An 18252-nucleotide genomic window follows, 5' to 3' on the forward strand; every position below is an offset into this window, starting at 1 on the left:
ATTGATACTGTTGCTGTAATTTACAGTTCCACCTTTTTTTTTTTGGGGGGTGGGTGGGTTGAAATTGGCATTTATGGACTTCTCAAACTAACAATTAATATAAAACTGAAAAAAAAAAAAAGAAAAAAAAAAGCGTAACATCTTACTCCTCCCCAGCAATGTTTGAAAAATGCCAATGTGAAGCTATCTGCCCCAGAGCCTTATTGCCATCCAGGCCCTGAGGTACCCCAGTACCTTATCGAATGCCCTGGAATTAGATTTTTGGACACTGTAATACTTTAACTGAACACCAAGAACACTGTAATTGTTGAAACTGGAGCCTTCCAAGTGAACTTTGAAGATTATTGTTTCACTAGTTTGAGTTATGATAGGATGGTGGGAGATAAAATTTTCTTGAAAATATATCTATTCTGTTGATGGGACTTTGCCTCTTATAATTCCCCACAGATGCCATATCCAGTTACTCTTCCATAGTTGACATCTTCTGATCTTGGACTTTCCCATAGTAGTGCATCAAAGATTTGGTTAATATCAGCATATATCTGAATTTTTTACTTTCTATAGCATATGAAGTTTGATACTCTCACAGTCTCACTAATGCTTTTAGAACACCAATAACCTCTATATTTTATGATTTGGCAAGGTTCACCTTCAACCCTAAAATCCCTTCAATTAACCTTGAAGCAGGCATTATTGTTTTAGGTAAGAGCACATCATATTATACAATTGCAGAATATCATCCTCAAATTTTGATTGGCCCACTGGATAAGCTCTTTCCTCTACTATAAATTGTCTGCGGATAACCTTCTTTCACCTTCATTTTGCGTTGTGTTTTGTTTTAGATAGTACAGCTGAATCCTTATTGGGACAGGCAGGCTGGATCCTCCAGAACTGTGTTTTCACCTTTCATTACTCTTTTACTTATCCATGCTTCATATCTTTGTTGCTTCCAGCAAGAAAATAAGCTTCTTACAGCAGATAAATTGGGTGGATCCAAGGAGTGACCAAATGTTCTTTTACTATTCCTATAATGTCAGACATATATCCCTTAAGTTCAAATTCAGAAAGCAAATAGGACCAAATCTTCCTTCAACTCAAACTCCAAATATGTTGATGACCTTTTCTTTTTTTTTTTTGCTTAATATATTATTCTCAAAACTTTTCCATACATGTCATTATCACTTTTTGGAAAACCCGAACCAGACTGCCTTTTTCGATCAGGTTAACATCAAACTGGCCCAAAGAAGGTTAGTTAATTGCAGCTTATCTCTTCAGAAAAATTAGTTGATTTCGGCTGTGAAGTTTCAAGCCCTTGTACATGTCCCAAATATTAGCTTAAGACTTTAGAGCCAAACCACTTGGCTACATCTCTTTCGTTATATAGTGAACTGAAAAAATATTATATTTTTTCAATTGAAACGGATTAGAGTTGTTGAGGGATAAAGAAGTTCAAAAATTGCTAATCAATATGGTACATACTGTGGCAATAAATAAAATTTCATATTAATTATTACTATAACAAATATATTTATAGTTTTTCATTGTGTCATTTAATTGTAATTAGCCCTATCTAATGGATTCATTACGGTCTTGACATTATTTTTTTTATGCTTTATTATCTTTTGCGTTTCTTATGTAAGTTATGAAAATATGTTTGAAAATTATTTAAATTTCTATAGATATTTTTGATACAAAGTTACTACTTTTACAAATTTATTTTATTTATTTGTATTTTAAGTAATATTAAATTAATTATGACATCATCGCGGTACAAACTTTGGTCAAACCCCAGCCCGACCTCAAAACTTTGAACCTTTTGACTTTCCTGTTCTTTAAGCAGTCCGATGTTAAAACATTGTTCATTAAGATTTTTTCCCCTTTTGGATTCATGTTTATTGCAAATTTGCAATTCAGCCAAAAATGAAATGCTTATCAGTCTGTTATAATCAATTATTTTACTTGATTTCTGGTTTTGTGATCATTAAAGTTTGGAAATAGGAGGTGATTCAAGTGTAAAATAATTAATTTGGTAATGCTTTTGAGTGAGACCAATTTTCTGCTCCTTTCAAATGATTTTCTACCATCATCTTACTATTAATGTACTTTTTATGTAATTTATCCCAATTGGCTAAACCAATATTATGTTTTTATTATGAAATAGGAGCACTCACCTGTTGAAGTTGAGAGAGCACTTTTCCAATGCATTTCTGCTTACAGAGAGGTACAACCGGACTTTATGACATTTTGCACTACTTTGGGTGGTACTTCCTAATTTAATTTGAGCACATATGCTTGTGAAGATGATTATTCATGTCTTGCTTGGTTGTTTCAGTCATTTCTTTATTCTTCTGAGCATGTATGTTGCTATAAATTAATGTTTTTTCCCGGTGAGGTTGCATAACGTTTTGTTCATCCTTTGCCAGATGGGAGAGTTGTAGTATTTGGTGGTACATGAAATGAGAATGCCTTGAAGGGAGAATACTTGCACACATTTTTTTCATTATTCAGACTGTTTAATTGGTTTTTTTATCTTTCTCTTTTCTGGAACATAAGTGACTTCTTGCATTTATATCATTCTATCAACTAATGATGAGTATTAATGTCATGCATTTCTTGTATGAACTACTCCAGTAATTTATGATGAAGTCAGTAATTTTGCAGATATTTTTGCTCCAATTTAGTCACCTTAAGTGTTCACATTTTGATAGAAATCTGTGATCATCTGTTTACATCATCAAAGTACTGGCTTGATTTATGGATGAATATAGTAAAAAGCTAAGGTTTGCACATGTTTTTGTGCAGTTTGGAGCTGAGAGGTCGATTTCTGACTTTCCTGAAGTGAAGGGCCAGTATCTTTCCTGTTTGAAACGCTTGATAAGCTATAGCAGTACTGTAGGGACACAAAGATTAAAAGGGGAAACTTTACAAGAGCTGGAAGATGAAATCAAGCATCTGGAAGTTGAAATTTCTCCTTATAGGAAACAGAAAAACTAAGCTGGTGCTGGATTTTGTTGCAGTAGCAGCAACAGTTACAGCACTTATGCCACCTGCCATTCACAAATGTTTCCTTGCATAATTCTATTAACTCTCTTTTGTCTTCATAACTTTTAAAAGGAAAAAAGAAAAGGAAAAAAAGAAAGAATTTTAGATATTCCTTTGTCAATAAATCAGAGTAGCCCATGCCCTCCTATCAGCAAAGTGGGATTTTGGTGTGAAGTACACGGGATTCTTGCAATAAGGCCAGCAAGAAATTGTTATTTTATATGCCAAGTTATAAATAAATAAATATATATATATATATATATATATATTTTTCATTTTTCAAATTTTTTTGATAAGTATTGTAACCACATCCTTGTTGCATGTAACTATAGTAATCATGGTGCAGACCTGCAGAGCCAACGATAGACGACCTTATTCTGTATGATTGGAATTGCACATTCAATTCTGTTTCTGTTCTATAGATAGAAGATAAAATTAATAAGGTTGTATCTTATCAAACTTTTTGTACTTACAAAACAAAAGTACTTATTAGTTTTTGTCTCCGAAGGGTGAGGGGGATGATCACCTAGTTTGGAGATTGACTACGTTTGGGGTATTTGATGTACACTCTTTTTATAAGCTGTTATTTGGTCCAAACACTGATGAATTTCCTTGGGGGGGCATTTGGTGTGCAAAGGTGCCTAAACAGGTGTCTTTTTTCTTATGGACGGCAGCTAATGATGGGATACTCACCATTGACAATCTTGTCAAGAGAGGTTGGTTTTTGGCTAATAGGTGCTGTTTATGCTGTTGTGATGGGAAATCAGTAGATCACCTTCTTCTTCATTGTAAGTTTTCTTACGCCTTATGGTGCGAGGCTTTTGCAGTGTTTGGGATCCAATGGGTAATGCTAAATTCAGTCAACTCTTTTTTCTTTATGTGGAAAAATTGGTTTGGAAAGCATCGTTCAACCATTTGGAATATGGTCCTGGCATGTTTAATGTGGTTAGTTTGGCAGGAACGCAATACTCGCACTTTTGAAGACAAGGAGAGAACATTAGATCATCTAAAATCTTGCCTCTTTGGTACTTTGTTTCTTTGGGCTCGTATTTGGGGGTGTACAAATTGTATTTCTTTATTTGATTTTTTAGTCTCTATTTCCTTTAGTTCTTGATTATATTGTCTGTTTCTTGTACTGTGCGTTCACCATCGTGAACATGATATTCAATTTTTCAATAAAAGTCTTTTTACCTATCAAAAAAAAAAAAATTCTAAAAGAATCCGTTAACCGAGCAAGGTGGTTCCATGTATGTGTGTTTCATGGTTATTGGCTAAATGGTGGCTATAATCCTCAAAATTATTGAATACAAATGTGCCACGAATCCTCAGAATTAAAAGAAAACATGTACAAATGCAAATCACCTTAACCTTATCCTCCAAATAGTCTTATAGAATTTAACAAAACATGATTGCGGGGTCATGGAATATAGCCTAGGCTTTAAAAGAATTGCATGCTGGAAATGACTCTAAAAGTCCGTATTAGCGCTATGGCCGGACCACCTACTTTAATGTGGTGAATTGAATACAGGTCAGCCTCAAGAAATAATCCTTTTTGTTTTGTTTATCTATGAAACTAAAAAGAAATTAAATAATACTGTTTTCTTGTTAGGTACATGAAAAAAGCCAAGAACATCAAAGGTCAATGTCATTTCAACTTGTAAGCTACACCATTGACTATGATATGGGGACTCTGATTATAAGCATACATATGCAATGGCCTGCCGTGCTTAGAAGTGGTTTTAGTTTGTAGGGCAGTGTGGGGCTAAAAAGCCCTCCTCACCTAAGTCCCATGATAAGGACGTTTTCCGACAGTATAATCGTCCTCGATGTAAATGAGTGAGAATATTACAGCTAGAACAACAAACTAGTCCTCACAGGACCCCCCAACTTCCAACTAACATCAAGGTTCAAGTGGGCTAAATTGCCCATTTCAATTAAATGATGTTAATCAATTCTGACAACACAAGAAAGGGATCAAATTGCAGCCAAACAAAACAACCCATGAGATGAAATACCTTTCTTGACATATGATACACAACTACTACGGTAAAAGAATTACCAACTTTCTACCTTACTTTCTACCTTTAAAGCGTGGAACATAATTTTCCCACACATTACAAATCCTCCTGTATCCCAGAGTCTCTCATGCTATCTACATTTTTTCACCTGAATCCATTCATGGAGAGGAAAAAGACTAGAGGCAGCACCAATGAATTGGCGGTAGTAAAGGCGGCTGCATGGGCGTGGTACCAACATGGATCAGGATCAGAGGGGAAGCAAATGCACGAATTTGATATTACAAGGAGTCGTCAAGCTCCCGGGCCTTCACGATACAGGCTAGAGGCCATGAGAACAGCCGAAGAAGCCATGGAGGGATCAAGATCAAGTAGTGCACATAGTTCAATCCATACCAGTAATTCTCTTCTTGATGCCTTTGAAATTGAAAGCATTTATAGACAATTGGATTGTCTTGTAGGATCTAGTGGGAACAATTTTTATACAAGGTTCCTAGCTGGAGATAATGTTCATCAAGAAAACGTGAAACTATTAGATAAGGTCGACACTGGTGGAATGAAGAAAAAGAAGAAGAGAGTGAAAGGGTTTTGGCCAAGGCATGCAATTGCTTGTGGTACAAGGGAAGATGTGGTGGATGCAAGAGTTTTCAGGGATAGGAGACGACCGGAAAAGCATGTACCGGTAGTTAGTCTTACAGCCTGTAGGCCACGAGCCTCCCTAAGCTGATGATCAATTGCAATATTGGATTTTGGATTGGTCGTTGGCTTTGTATTAAATTGTTTCTTTGCCCTGGATATTTGTGTGGCCATCTTGTGCTGCAAGCCAACTCCTATGCTGTCCTTTACAGAGAGGTTTACATAATAAGGTGAGTGAACTAAACTCTGTTTGATAAAATTATATGAATCATTATGAGTGTGCCTGGTTTATGGATGGCTGGCTTAAAGGCTGCTTTGGGAAAGAGTATGTGACAGTCACTATTGGACACATTCACTGTTATATAGCCCATACGGATTTTCTTTTTGTTCTGTGTGTGTGTCTGGTTAATGGGTGGAATAAAAATGTTGTCATAGAAAAAACAAAAAGAAATTTCAAAATGGTGTAAGAAGTTCATTAAGGTTAAATCTTGTTACACCCTGTTGCACACACTCAGTATACACTTCTTTGATTTCCATTGAAACATAATTTCATAATTTTAACGAAAATCAAATGAGATAATGTGTGCAATAAAATGTGTAATAATTTAACGAAAATCAAAGAAGTTAGCGTGTGTAATAGAAGGTGTGAGACTAGTTACTTCTGAAATAATATTTAGCACAAATATTTTATGTACTTTTTTTCCCTGCAGAAATCACATTGGATGAAAACCGATGTATTGTCTTTTAGGGATGGAACTTGTATAAATACTTTAGTACACAATTGATCCATCAAAATCATCGCATTCGTTGGGTACCACAAGTATTTAATGAAACGGTGTCGGCAATTTGATTGGTTATGAAAACACAGCATACTTATTGACTGTGCTGTAGTCCACAAATGTTGCTTCGTGCTTTGCTTGTATTACATGTTTCTGCCCTCTTGGACAAATTAGAGAAAAAAGCTCCAAACTACATAAAAGATGTTGAGTTGGCGTGTCAGAAAGTATAAATAACCGTTTGTATAAGTGGTTATTATTGTTGTTGTAAAAAATACTATATATTCAACATGTTTCAATTAATTTTACGTACGCTCTTGACAAACCGTTGGGTCACGTTGATGCTCTTGTTTTGATCCGATTGGGTAAAGTTCAAATCACGTATGGATTATAAATGGGTCAATTAAAATGATTAGATTTTTTTTTTTTTTTTTTTTGAATGATTATGTATTCTTACTTACTTAACAAGTATACTAGCCTTTGAGCACGCGCTCATGTGCGTGCTCATATGCTCTTTTAATTTTTAGGTAAAGATTAATAATTTGCATTTATTATAATTTGAAATTTCTACTTTTTCCAATCAAAAAAAAAAAAAAAAAAAAAAGAATACATTGGGTGAGTTTTGTAGATTGGAGGAATTTTAAAACTAATAAAAGAGTAATCCTATTTTGTAGGGAGTTAGAGAGTAGTAGTAGGAATTTAAATTAACGTAAAAGTAGAAATTTATTAGAAGCAGGAAGGCATTTAATGTAGAAGTAGGAATTTATTATTTTTGTCAATTTTTTTGGGTAAAGATTAATAATTTGCATTTATTATAATTTGAGATTTCTACTTTTTCCAATCACAAAATAAATAAATAAATAAAAAATAATACGTGGGGTGAGTTTTGTAGATTGGAGGAGTTTTAAAACTAACAAAAGAGTAATCATATTTTGTAGGGAATTAGAGAGTAAAATTAGGAATTTAAATTAACGTAGAAGTAAGAGTTTATTAGAAACAGGAAGATATTTAACATAGAAGTAGGAATTTATTATTTTTGTCAATTTATTATTTTAATCTCATTTTTAAGTTTTAGGTAGGGGTATTTTTGACAGTAAAAAAAAAAAAAAAAAACAATAACTAACTTTCTTTTACCAGTTTACTATTTTAACCTCATTTTTAAGTTGTTGGTTAATTAATTTAAGGGTATTTTTGATAGCAAAAAAAGCAATAACTAACTTTTTGAATCCTTTTAATATATACAGATATATATATGTATATATATTATTATCAAGTTATATGACTTTAAGCAATGTTATGCTATTTAATAATTTTTTATTAAATTAATATTTTGAAATCTTACCATTAGATTACATACTTTCTATATCCAATTTAACACAAATTTTGTGCTAATTGAATATTATATACCATTCAATCTATAACATTGCCAGGGGAGGGGTGGGGGGTGAGGGCTTAGTGATTCGTAAACTTGATAATTTAGTTAGTTTGTCATAAAGCTACCCATCTAAACACAAATCATAGTTATCTAATCAATCAAATATATATATATATATATATATATATAAGCAGAGACCTCATGTGAGAAAGTATGAGGTTTTGCTAAGTGGCACATTCTATATGAAGAGAATTGAAATATTCCACATCAGAAATAAGAACAAATTAAATATTGAATTTTTATTTCATTTAGTTCAATGTTTCAAAGCTTTTCTATTTAAAAAGTAAATATTCTTTATATAATTTGGTTCAATGTTTCAAGACTTTTCATCCCTCACACATACACATAAAACTCTTTGCAATTTAATTAAACATTTTCACCTCTTACACTTCTACCCCTTTATATATATATATATATATATATATATGTACATAGCTCTTCATGTCATCCCATGTCAAATACACACAAATAACGATGTCATTTACATTCAATATTTTGACGATACCTACCTAACTCTAACATTATTATTTCATCTAATCTTAACCTGTATGAGTTGGTTGCAACCAAGGAAGGAGGCCTTGCATTTTATATTGAGTGATAACAACAATTATGATTTTGATATTTAGGTCAGACTTTGTGGATTTGTGAGTTTTGTAAACGATATGATTGACTGTGAGTATTTGAGATGTGTATTTTGTTTTAGAATTAAGAAGAAAGAGAAAAACACATTCTATGTCAAATTTAATTATATAATATTCCTGAATTTTTTTTCCTCATTCCTTCAATTGAATAATTATAATGGATATATGTGTACAATTTATAATTGTTGCTTTTTATGATGAACTCATTACTAATAAAGTTTTATAACAATTATGTTATAATACATAACATTCTCCAAAATAATCTTACATAAAACATTACAACATTATCCATGCATTGCACGGGTAACTTACTAGTTAACAATTAATGGTTTCACACTCATCCCTTACAATTAAACCTACATACATACAGGGAAAATGATTGAAAAAATTACAATCAAATTTGACACAGAATTAAAGCCAACACAACATAGTTGGAAATCACAACTTTACAGTGAAAACACAATTTGTTAGAGATTTCCTCTTATCCAAATCACCAGCGTAGTGAAAATCAACAAATCTAACCATGCAACTACTATTTGTAGAAGTCTTGTCAATTCTCATACCAAACCAACATCAACAGTGTAAAGTTGTGATTTACAACTATGTTTATGTTGGCTTTAATTTCGTGTCAAATTTAATTGTAATTTTGTTCAATCATTTCCCTATATTTTGTGGGATTTTATGTAAGGGTTGTGTATGAGAGTTTGGTGAAGAATCTATAAAGAAGTGGTTTTTGTGACTTGCTCGCGATTGACTCGAGAATGCTGACTCGTGGAACAAGCCACGTGAGAAGCACATTCTGGAATTTGAAGAGTCCAAGACAGGCTAGATTTCGTGAGTGACTCGCGACTCAGGCCAAGTTGCGAGTGACCCGTGAAACTCATTGTTTGATTACTTTTTGGAGTGTGACTTTTCCCATTCTTTACCAACACTATATAAACCCTCATTACTCATGAAATGTAAAAAGGAGTATTTTCATAAGAAACTTTTGAGAGAGAAACCCTAGCCAAACACTTGAAAGTTAGAGATTGTTTTATCTACAATCCTTTACATCATTTCTCTAAAGTTTCCATCTACTCCCACATTTTCATTTACACATCCTTGAGAGGTTCAGCCCAAACACTTATCTGAGTGTTGAGAGAAGTTTTGGTGCCTTTGGGAAGCATTGGAAGAAGCCATTGAGTGGAGGATGCAATTGGGTGGAATTGCGGGATCCGAATAACTAGTGAAAACAAGACTTCGAGAAGTCTGTTAGTAGCAAGAACTTGGAGGACTCAAGTACATTAAGTAAATTAGGCTTGAAGGGTCTATTTGATATTCGTGTACTCCAACTTATTCACTAATGGATCAATTTCAGCTTGGAGGGCCACAGAGAGGTTTTTCGCCGATTGGTTTCCTCTTCGATAACACGTCTCGATGTTATCTTGTGTTTGCATCTCTCTTCCCTACTCTTTAAACTTTACATTTATTGCTTATTGTACTTACTTATGGCTTAGAGTAGTGTTCCGGTTTATTGTGCGTGTTTTACTCTTGTTCCACACTTAGAAAAGTTTGAGTAAAAGCAATTAAGCCTTAATTTAAAATTGGGGATCTAAACAAGCATTAGTGTTTTCACACTAATTGAGCTTTCAATTGGTATCAGAGTGGGTACACTTTGTGGATTTCATTGTCCTTGTGTGATCTTATACCCTTCCTTGCTATGGATATGGCAATGGAAAAAGCTAACATGAATTGTGGTTCATGTATTTGTGATAATGACTCGATGAGCATCTTTGGAGATTGTCCTAGTAATGAGCTCATAGAGTTATTAAAATCAAAGAAACATGCTAGAGTTTTCTTCAACATACTAAAATGTTTAGAGCATAGGAATCACATGCTTCATAATAGTTTGTGTGAGTCAAATTCCTTGATTGAAAAATATAAGAGAAGGAATAGACACTTGTGTGATAAGCTTGTTAGTTTGAAAAGAAAGCTTCACTTATCCGATCACAATAAAAAGGAAGATGAATCTTGTTTTGAAAAACAAGAATGCTTATCTCATGCTTGCTTTTTTGTTCATATCGCATTGAAAGTGTTTAACTCTTATTTGTGGTATCTTGACAGTGGATGCTCAAGGCATATGACAGGTGATAAATCCTTCTTCAAAAGTCTTAAAGAAAAGGAAGATGGATATGTCATGCTTAGAAATGGTAGTCATTCTCAAATTCTTGGAAAAGGAACGATTGAAATTCCGGGGCTACCATTGTTGACCGATGTGTTGTACATAAAGGGACTTAAAGCAGACTTGTTGAGCACTACTCAAATTTGTGATGAGGATTTTCTGCTTCAATTCTCAAAGAAAAGGTGTGTCATCCCTAGTGAAGATGGTGTTCAAGTGTTGAAGAGACTTAGAACTACCGACAATTGCTATGGGGTGGTTCCCAAATCAAATGTGTCATGCCGAAGTGCTCAAGTCAACTTGTTAGAGCTATGGCATCAACGATTTGGTCATGCCAACTACAAGCCAGTGGCAAAAGTCTCCAAGCTTGAAGCGGTGGTTGGCTTACCAAAGTTTGGAAAAGTTGGGAAGAACATTTGTGGACTATGTCAATTGAGAAAACAAACCAAGTCAAGTCATCCTAAAGTGAATGACATTGTGATAGGCCAAAAATGTATTGACCCCTTTGGCAAACCAATTAATTAATTATCCAAGTTAATTAATTAATTCAATTTAGGGATAATTACACATAACCCACCTGTGGTTTGGGCGAAAATCACTTTGCCTACCCGTGGTTTGAAAAGTATCACTTAACCCACCTGAGGTCTGTTTCCGTCACTCTCCGTAACCCACCTCGGTCTCTGCCGTTACAAAAACACATTTTAACCCCAAAACAGAACATAACGCGAATCAAAACCCCCAAAACTCAAACACTTTTCCAGAGAGACACCCAAGGTGCAATCAGGCTTGTTCTTCGCGGTTTGGAGCGTGTGGAGAGGGAGAAAGCACTTGTTTGCATCATCGAACCTGGGCAAGGTATGTGTGATGTTTTTTCATCTGCATTTGGGTCTGTTCCTGATTTAGGGTTTCAGATTTTGTTCAAGTGTGAACTTATTGTGTGAAAGTTAAATCCAGGAATCGTGTTATGTTGAGATGTCTTCATCAAGTGGTAATTTCTCGGGTTCATGTGGACATATGTGCAATGAGCAGACTTGTGTTTTGAGAACAAGTTTGAGTTTGCACAATTTTGGGAGGAGGTTCTTGGGTTGTAGCCGTTATAAGGTTGGTCCTAAGTGTCCTTTCTTTGTTTGGATTGATAACCCAACCTGTCCTCGTGGGAATGAAGCTGCACCTTTGGCTCTAGAGAAGATGTCTAGGCTTCAGACTGCTCTCCAACTTGCAAATGAGAGGGAAAGGACAGCTCTGGAAACGGCAGAAGAAGCTAGGCAAATGGCAGAAAAGGCTCTTGAAGAGGAAGCCAAAGCCAAGGAGAGGGAGAGAAAGGCTCGAGCTGTCTGTGCAAAAGCTAAGGAAAAAGCCATTCTTGCTGAAGAGAAGCAAAGAATGTGGAAGTCTGCATGCATTTTGTCATGGATCTTTTTTGTTATTGTTATGTTGTTGTGTTTTGGCTCAATTGAGTTCTCTGGAGTGAAGAGACCTAGATTGTTGCCCCTGAAGTAGTTAATTGGTTAGTAGAGATAGTTATGGCAATGGTGTTAATGAATTTGCATTGTAATAGCACTAGCCTACTGATGTAATGATTTGATGTGTCAATGAATGAAGAATTGGTCAATTCTTGAGTATTTTGTGCATATCCTAACAACCATTCAATGGAAGAAGTAATGGTCAATTATCAATTTGGCTGTGCATACCATAACAACCATTTCACAATAAAAACTTTCATACACTGTATTAGAAAAATATACTTGGACATAATTTGTAGTAGCAATAAATAAACTTCCATATAATTTGGCTGTGCATACCATAACAACCATTCCACAATAAACACTTCCCATACACTCTATTAGAAAAATATACTTGGACACAATTTGTAGTAGCAATAAATAAACTTTCATATAATTTGGTTGTGCATACCATTCCACAATAAAAATAATATACTTGGACACAATTTGTAGTAGCAATAAATAAACTTCCATATAATCTAGTTTGGACAAATATTGTTCCATACAAACTGTAATATCACAACTTCCATATAACAACCTGGAGTGTATTGTACCTTAATTACAAAAAAGCACATTCCAAGGCCAGCAGTGATTGTTTTTTTACACTAATTAGTAATTACAAAAAAGCACATTCCAAGGCCAGCAGTGACTGTTTTTTACACTAATTGATAATTACAAAAGGCCAACAGTAGTCTTCACAAAAAAAAAAAACCAAAAAGGCCCACATGTTCCCACTAGCTTTACTCCCAATGCTGGCATGCGTACCCACTAGCTTCATTCATTTCTTGCCTTTACTCTTTCCTCTTTCCACCCACTGGATTCATTTTTGGTGGCCTTTGTGCAGCAAGCTGTCCTCTAGTCCTCACACCACCAGTGCTCCCACTTGCATGTGAAGGCTACAAAATAAAAAATAGATCCACTTGTTAAAAAATATCCCAAGCTACACAACCATCCAGGACTAAGTTACCTGTGAAGACCTTGGTAAGGTATCCCAGGTCTCCCTAGGTGTGTGAAACTCTGGTTGTGAGGAAGAGAACCATCCTGCTCTCTTGTGAGATGGCCTAGGTTGATTTCCTTGCTGTGAGGATGAAGGCTGAGTGGCAGACATCATGTTGTAGGTCTGGGTAGGCTGCTGGGATGGTGGCTGAGGTGCAGGCTGAGGTGCAGATCTAGGTGCAGGCACCCCTTCCCTTGCCTGCAACAAAACCCAGTTTCAATACAGTGTGTATTGTAAGTTTAAAAACCCAGTTTTTTTGTTTTTTTGTAGGTCTGTAAGTTCAATACAGTGTCTATTCAATACAGTGTTTTTTGCCATTTACTTACAGCTTTTTCTCTTTGAAGTCTCTGTCTCCAATGCCATGGTGTCTCCCCAGTGATGCCAGCCTTGCACCCTCTTGAGTTATGCCCTTCCTTTTTGCATTTCCCACATCTTACAGGTCTGTTCTGTCTACTTGCTTTGTAAGGGTTCCTAGGCTCATCAGAAGCCCTCTTTCTTTGCTTGGGTGATCTGCCTGGTGGTTTGTATATGTGAGGTGCCAGGGGAGCAGGCTGTCCAGTCTCAGCCCATTCTGACTGGCCAGGCATGGGAGGAAGTACCTCCTTGTATATCTCCATGTAAGTTTCTTTGAAGTAGCATGGGTGGGTATAGTCTTCTGGTGTCTCAATGTTTGTATAAATGGCTGTTATGACATGTTTGCAGGGAATGCCATTTAAATCCCAAGACCTACAGCTACATGTCTTCTTCACCAAATCAACTACATGCCTCTCATACTGACTGTCTACCTCATAAAGGAAACTACCAGCTGGGGTAGCACTAAATGCCTTACTTTCAACCTTCAATTTCTCCAACCTATCTTGTATGCTTGGACACAACTTTCCAACATACTTCTGTATCCCTTCCCTTTTTGTGTAAAGTCTAGTCATAAGTCTAACCCTAATCCACTCCAACATTGCCAAGATAGGCTTGTCCCTAGACTTCAATATCATTGCATTAAAAGACTCACTCAAATTATTTACCAAACAATCTGTTAAGGCCCTAGGAGTGAAGTGTGACCTTGTCCACTATGTAGGTGCAATGTTTGCAAGATACTCATATGCCTTTTCATCCAAATCCCTTATGTACTGCATGCATCTCTCAAACTCCCTTACTGTTGTGGCAGCAGCACACCTCCACAATGCATCCTTCAGCTCCAATCCCTTGTGATCAACTTTGAAATTGTTGTAGATGTGTTTCACACAGTATCTATGCTCCACGGTAGGGAATAGTGTCTCTATTGCAGGTATAAGCCCCTGTAAATAAGCAAGCAAACAAACAAACAAAACAAGTTAGTTCAGCAAACAAAGTCAACTATTCAAGTGTAACTGAACAAAACAAAACAAAACTTGCATACCTTTTGCCTATCAGAAATGAAGACCAACTGAAGCTCCTCTGGCCTCCCTATATCATCAGCAAAAATTTCCAAAAACCATATCCAAGACTCCCTGATTTCTTGTTCCACAACAGCCATGGCTACTGGAAAAATGTTGTCATTTGCATCCTTGGCAGTGGCAGATAAGATTTGCCCACCAAATCTGTGCTTTATGTGACAACCATCTAAACCTATAAATGGCCTGCATCCACCTAAAAATCCTACCTTCTGAGCTTTGAACCTAACATACATCCTCTTAAATTTTGGCTGGAAGTCTCCTCAGCCATTTCTGTCTGCAATATAACCCTACTCCCCTTGTCTACAGTGGTTATCATTTGTGCATAGTCCCTAAGGACACCATATTGCAATTGCTCATCTCCATTTATCAAATCCTTTGCCTTTCTCTTTGACCTATACACTTGGTTTACACTTAGGTTAACAGATAAATTTTGCATCACATGGTTGTGTACACCACTCACCTCCCAATTTGGATTTTTGCTAAAATCCTCAATGAACCTCTTAGCAACATAAGCTGATGTTGCTTGGCTGTTTTTGAAAGACTTGGGACAAGTACAGTCATCAGTCAAGGTCTTAATTTGAAATGTTAGCTCTCCACTTATTTGAGATGCATAACATCTCCACCCACACCCATTCTTGCAGTGAACTGATATCTTGGTCTTCTCATTAAGCTTGAATTTGATGTCAATAGGTTTTTTGATTGCATACTCCCTCAAAGCAGCTCTGAACACCTTTGCATTAGGGAACTTCATCTCCTTCTTCAGTACAACATTTCTCATGTCACTCTTAGCATTAAACTCTACTTGCTTTGGTACCTGCTCATCATCAGACCCATCCATGCTTACCAGGTCATCCTCAAGGGCTGGCTCAGCCCACTCAGGGTCTGTGTGGGGTGCATTGCTTGATTCTGGGTTTGTGTTGGGAGCAGAACCTTGTGGAGCTGAGTTTTGAGCAGCAAATACATCATCACCAAAGCCATCCCCCTCTAGGCCTTCATTTAGCCAATCATCATCATCATCATCATCATCTCCTTCAACATTCTGTTCTTCATCTCTTGCATCAATGTCAACATCCTCAACATCTTCTTCATCATCACTCTCATCATCATTCTCATCATCTTTATCATCATCACTATCCAATTCTATTTCAACCCTTGCTGCATCACCACTTACATCACCACCTGCATGACCACCTACACCATCTGCCACTCCCCCTGCATCACCACCTACACCACCTGCCACTCCCTCTGCCACTCCCCCTGCATCACCACCTACGCCACCATCTGCCACTCCCCCTGCATCAGGATACTCAACTGCCAATGGCTCCACATCTATGTCAGTATAGATTATGATTTTTTCAGCATACCATGCCTTATAAAGGTTAGTCATGTTTACGACATCTGTATCTGTTTCTATGTCTCTTAAATCATGCTGTAGATCACCATCAGGAATTAAATACTTATATCTACTGTGTTCCTTAGGAGCACCAACTAGATGGCATAAATCCCGAATTTCAAAGTAACTCAACTTGTCAGGGTCAATCTCTGTCAGTAAACGTACAGACCCACCCACATATTGTATGGTTGGCTCCTCTACAAAACATCCCCCAACATGAATTTCAAGGTCAAATGTGACATCATCCATCTGCAATTAAAATAAGTATTTTGTTTACACACACTGACATGCAGAAAGTGAGAAGAAGCCAAAAAAGACAACAAGCCAACAAATTGACAACAACACACGGACAAAGGACCACATAAAGCACATGCAAAACCAGACTCCCAACAAATTCATAGGGACCACACTACCCACACTTCACAAACAAGTGCAATCATTGATAAATAAACTTGATTCCTTCAGGTATATGCATTATAGAAACAACAATAGCAAAATGCATATCCTAAGCGATTCTACACATAAATAGCAAAATGCTAATTTAACATACAAAAAAAATTTTACTGTGCAGATGAACAGCAAAACCTAACTACGTGGGTGGGTCACCATAAAAAAATGACATCAAGAACCCAAATGCAGATGAAAAAACATCACACATACCTTGCCCAGGTTCGATGATGCAAAACAAGTGCTTTCTCCCTCTCCACACGCTCCAAACCGCGAAGAACAAGCCTGATTGCACCTTGGGTGTCTCTCTCGAAAAGTGTTTGAGTTTTGGGGGTTTTGATTCGCGTTATGTTCTGTTTTGGGGTTAAAATGTGTTTTTGTAACGGCAGAGACCGAGGTGGGTTACAGAGAGTGACGGAAACAGACCTCAGGTGGGTTAAGTGATACTTTTCAAACCACGGGTAGGCAAAGTGATTTTCGCCCAAACCACAGGTGGGTTATGTGTAATTATCCCTTCAATTTAACATGCACTAGTGTGGTAGCACAAACAAATCATCAAATAACTAAATGTAGCGGAAAATAAGTTTGACATAGGTGATTTGTTTACGAATGGGGAAAACCATCGAGGCAAATCCCCATCAGGTGAATTTGAGGTCACCACTCCCGAGAATCCACTATTATCAATCATAAGTGGTTACAAGTAAAAGAAATTTTAATACCCAATACCAACCTACAGTTGAACCCTTAACCCAATACCCAATTAGACTTGTATTGTAGTGGCAATGTCTCTGTTCAATGCACGAATCCCAGTACATGACTAATGCACCAACTTAAGGAAGATGTTGGCTGCAAAGTTCTTCAGTTCATCAACAGTGAAGATCAGGAAGCTCTTTGGTTACAAAACCCTTGGCGTAAAGACGCAGTAGTTTCTACAGAGAATATGATGAACTAGAGCAATTTCTATCTTTGGTCACAATATGCATGCATTTTGTTTTTAACACCTTGCATCACTTGTGACGACTCTTAAAATAATCCTTATATATGTGTAGGGTTGTGAGAAAAGAAACTCTACACAAATACTCAAGGATATGCGTGTAATCAGATCTGGAAAACCTAATTTCTTAATTCTCAACAGATACAACTTGTGTCGAGCTTTAATGAGCAGCATATTCTTCCTTTGTTTCGTGGTCAAACTTGCACGGCTTCAATACTAAACTTGAACAGTTGTTTCTTGAAGTACTAAACCTATCCTAGATTTACCCAATTACAAGAAAAGTGTGTTTTGTCAAAGGATTAGTCAATTACATAAATATGTCCCTAACACATTGCTATGTCTCGACCTTTGGAGTTACTTTATGTTGATCTAATGGGTTCCACAAGGACGAAAAGCTTGGGTGGCAAGAGGTACAACATGGTTGTGCTTGATGATTTCTTAAGATACTCTTGGGTGGAATTCTTTAGAGAGAAATTGAAAGCATGTGAGAAGATGGAGACTCTTTGCAAGAGGCTTCAAAATGAAAAGGGGGCTCCAATCATCAAAATAAGAAGTGATCATGGGAAGGAATTCGAGAATGCAAAGTTTGAAGTATTTTGCAATGAGCATGGAATAAGGAAGGAATTTTTGGCTCCAAAAACCCCTCAACAAAATGGAGTTGTTGAAAGGAAGAATCACGTTATACAAGAAATGGCAAGGGTAATGCTTCTAAACAAGAATATCCCTCAAAAGTTTTAGGGTGAGGAGGCTATGCAATAGACGTTGGATGATCCACTACTTAGATGA

The 18252-nt window shown here is 36.3% G+C and overlaps 4 protein-coding genes across 10 annotated transcripts in view; 3 read left to right on the forward strand and 1 right to left on the reverse strand.

Moving 5' to 3' along the window:
- LOC115975986 (kinesin light chain 3) overlaps positions 1-3264 on the forward strand; it is a 47779-nt gene extending 44515 nt beyond the window's left edge. For 3 of the 7 annotated variants that reach the window (XM_031097043.1, XM_031097041.1, XM_031097042.1), the window contains 2 exons: positions 2162-2221; positions 2803-3264. In XM_031097043.1, coding sequence (XP_030952903.1) covers positions 2162-2221; positions 2803-2994 — 252 coding nt within the window. In that variant the 3' untranslated portion in view covers positions 2995-3264. Of the gene's footprint in view, positions 1-643; positions 703-2161; positions 2222-2802 lie in introns of those variants that run through there. The other 4 variants (XR_004088228.1, XM_031097045.1, XM_031097044.1 and 1 more) reach the window with 3 other exon arrangements.
- Positions 3265-4721: 1457 nt separating this feature from the next.
- On the forward strand, positions 4722-6317 carry LOC115978114. The gene has a single exon (XM_031100135.1). It carries the CDS (start codon positions 5188-5190, stop codon positions 5782-5784), a length of 597 nt encoding a protein of 198 aa, XP_030955995.1. The 5' UTR covers positions 4722-5187; the 3' UTR covers positions 5785-6317.
- A 4347-nt stretch (positions 6318-10664) lies between these two features.
- On the forward strand, positions 10665-12257 carry LOC115967453. Its single transcript, XM_031086553.1, has 3 exons — positions 10665-11095; positions 11465-11558; positions 11658-12257. The coding sequence occupies exons 1-3, from the start codon at positions 10665-10667 to the stop codon at positions 12201-12203; spliced, it is 1071 nt and encodes a 356-aa protein (XP_030942413.1). The 3' UTR covers positions 12204-12257.
- Positions 12258-14033: 1776 nt separating this feature from the next.
- On the reverse strand, positions 14034-14838 carry LOC115975065. Its single transcript, XM_031095703.1, has 2 exons — positions 14596-14838; positions 14034-14494 (listed from the first exon to the last, which is right to left on the reverse strand). The coding sequence occupies exons 1-2, from the start codon at positions 14710-14712 to the stop codon at positions 14267-14269; spliced, it is 345 nt and encodes a 114-aa protein (XP_030951563.1). The 5' UTR covers positions 14713-14838; the 3' UTR covers positions 14034-14266.
- Positions 14839-18252: the final 3414 nt, after the last annotated feature.

The sequence above is a fragment of the Quercus lobata genome, chromosome 2 (assembly GCF_001633185.2).
Source record: "Quercus lobata isolate SW786 chromosome 2, ValleyOak3.0 Primary Assembly, whole genome shotgun sequence".
In the NCBI taxonomy this organism is placed as follows: Eukaryota; Viridiplantae; Streptophyta; class Magnoliopsida; order Fagales; family Fagaceae; genus Quercus; species Quercus lobata.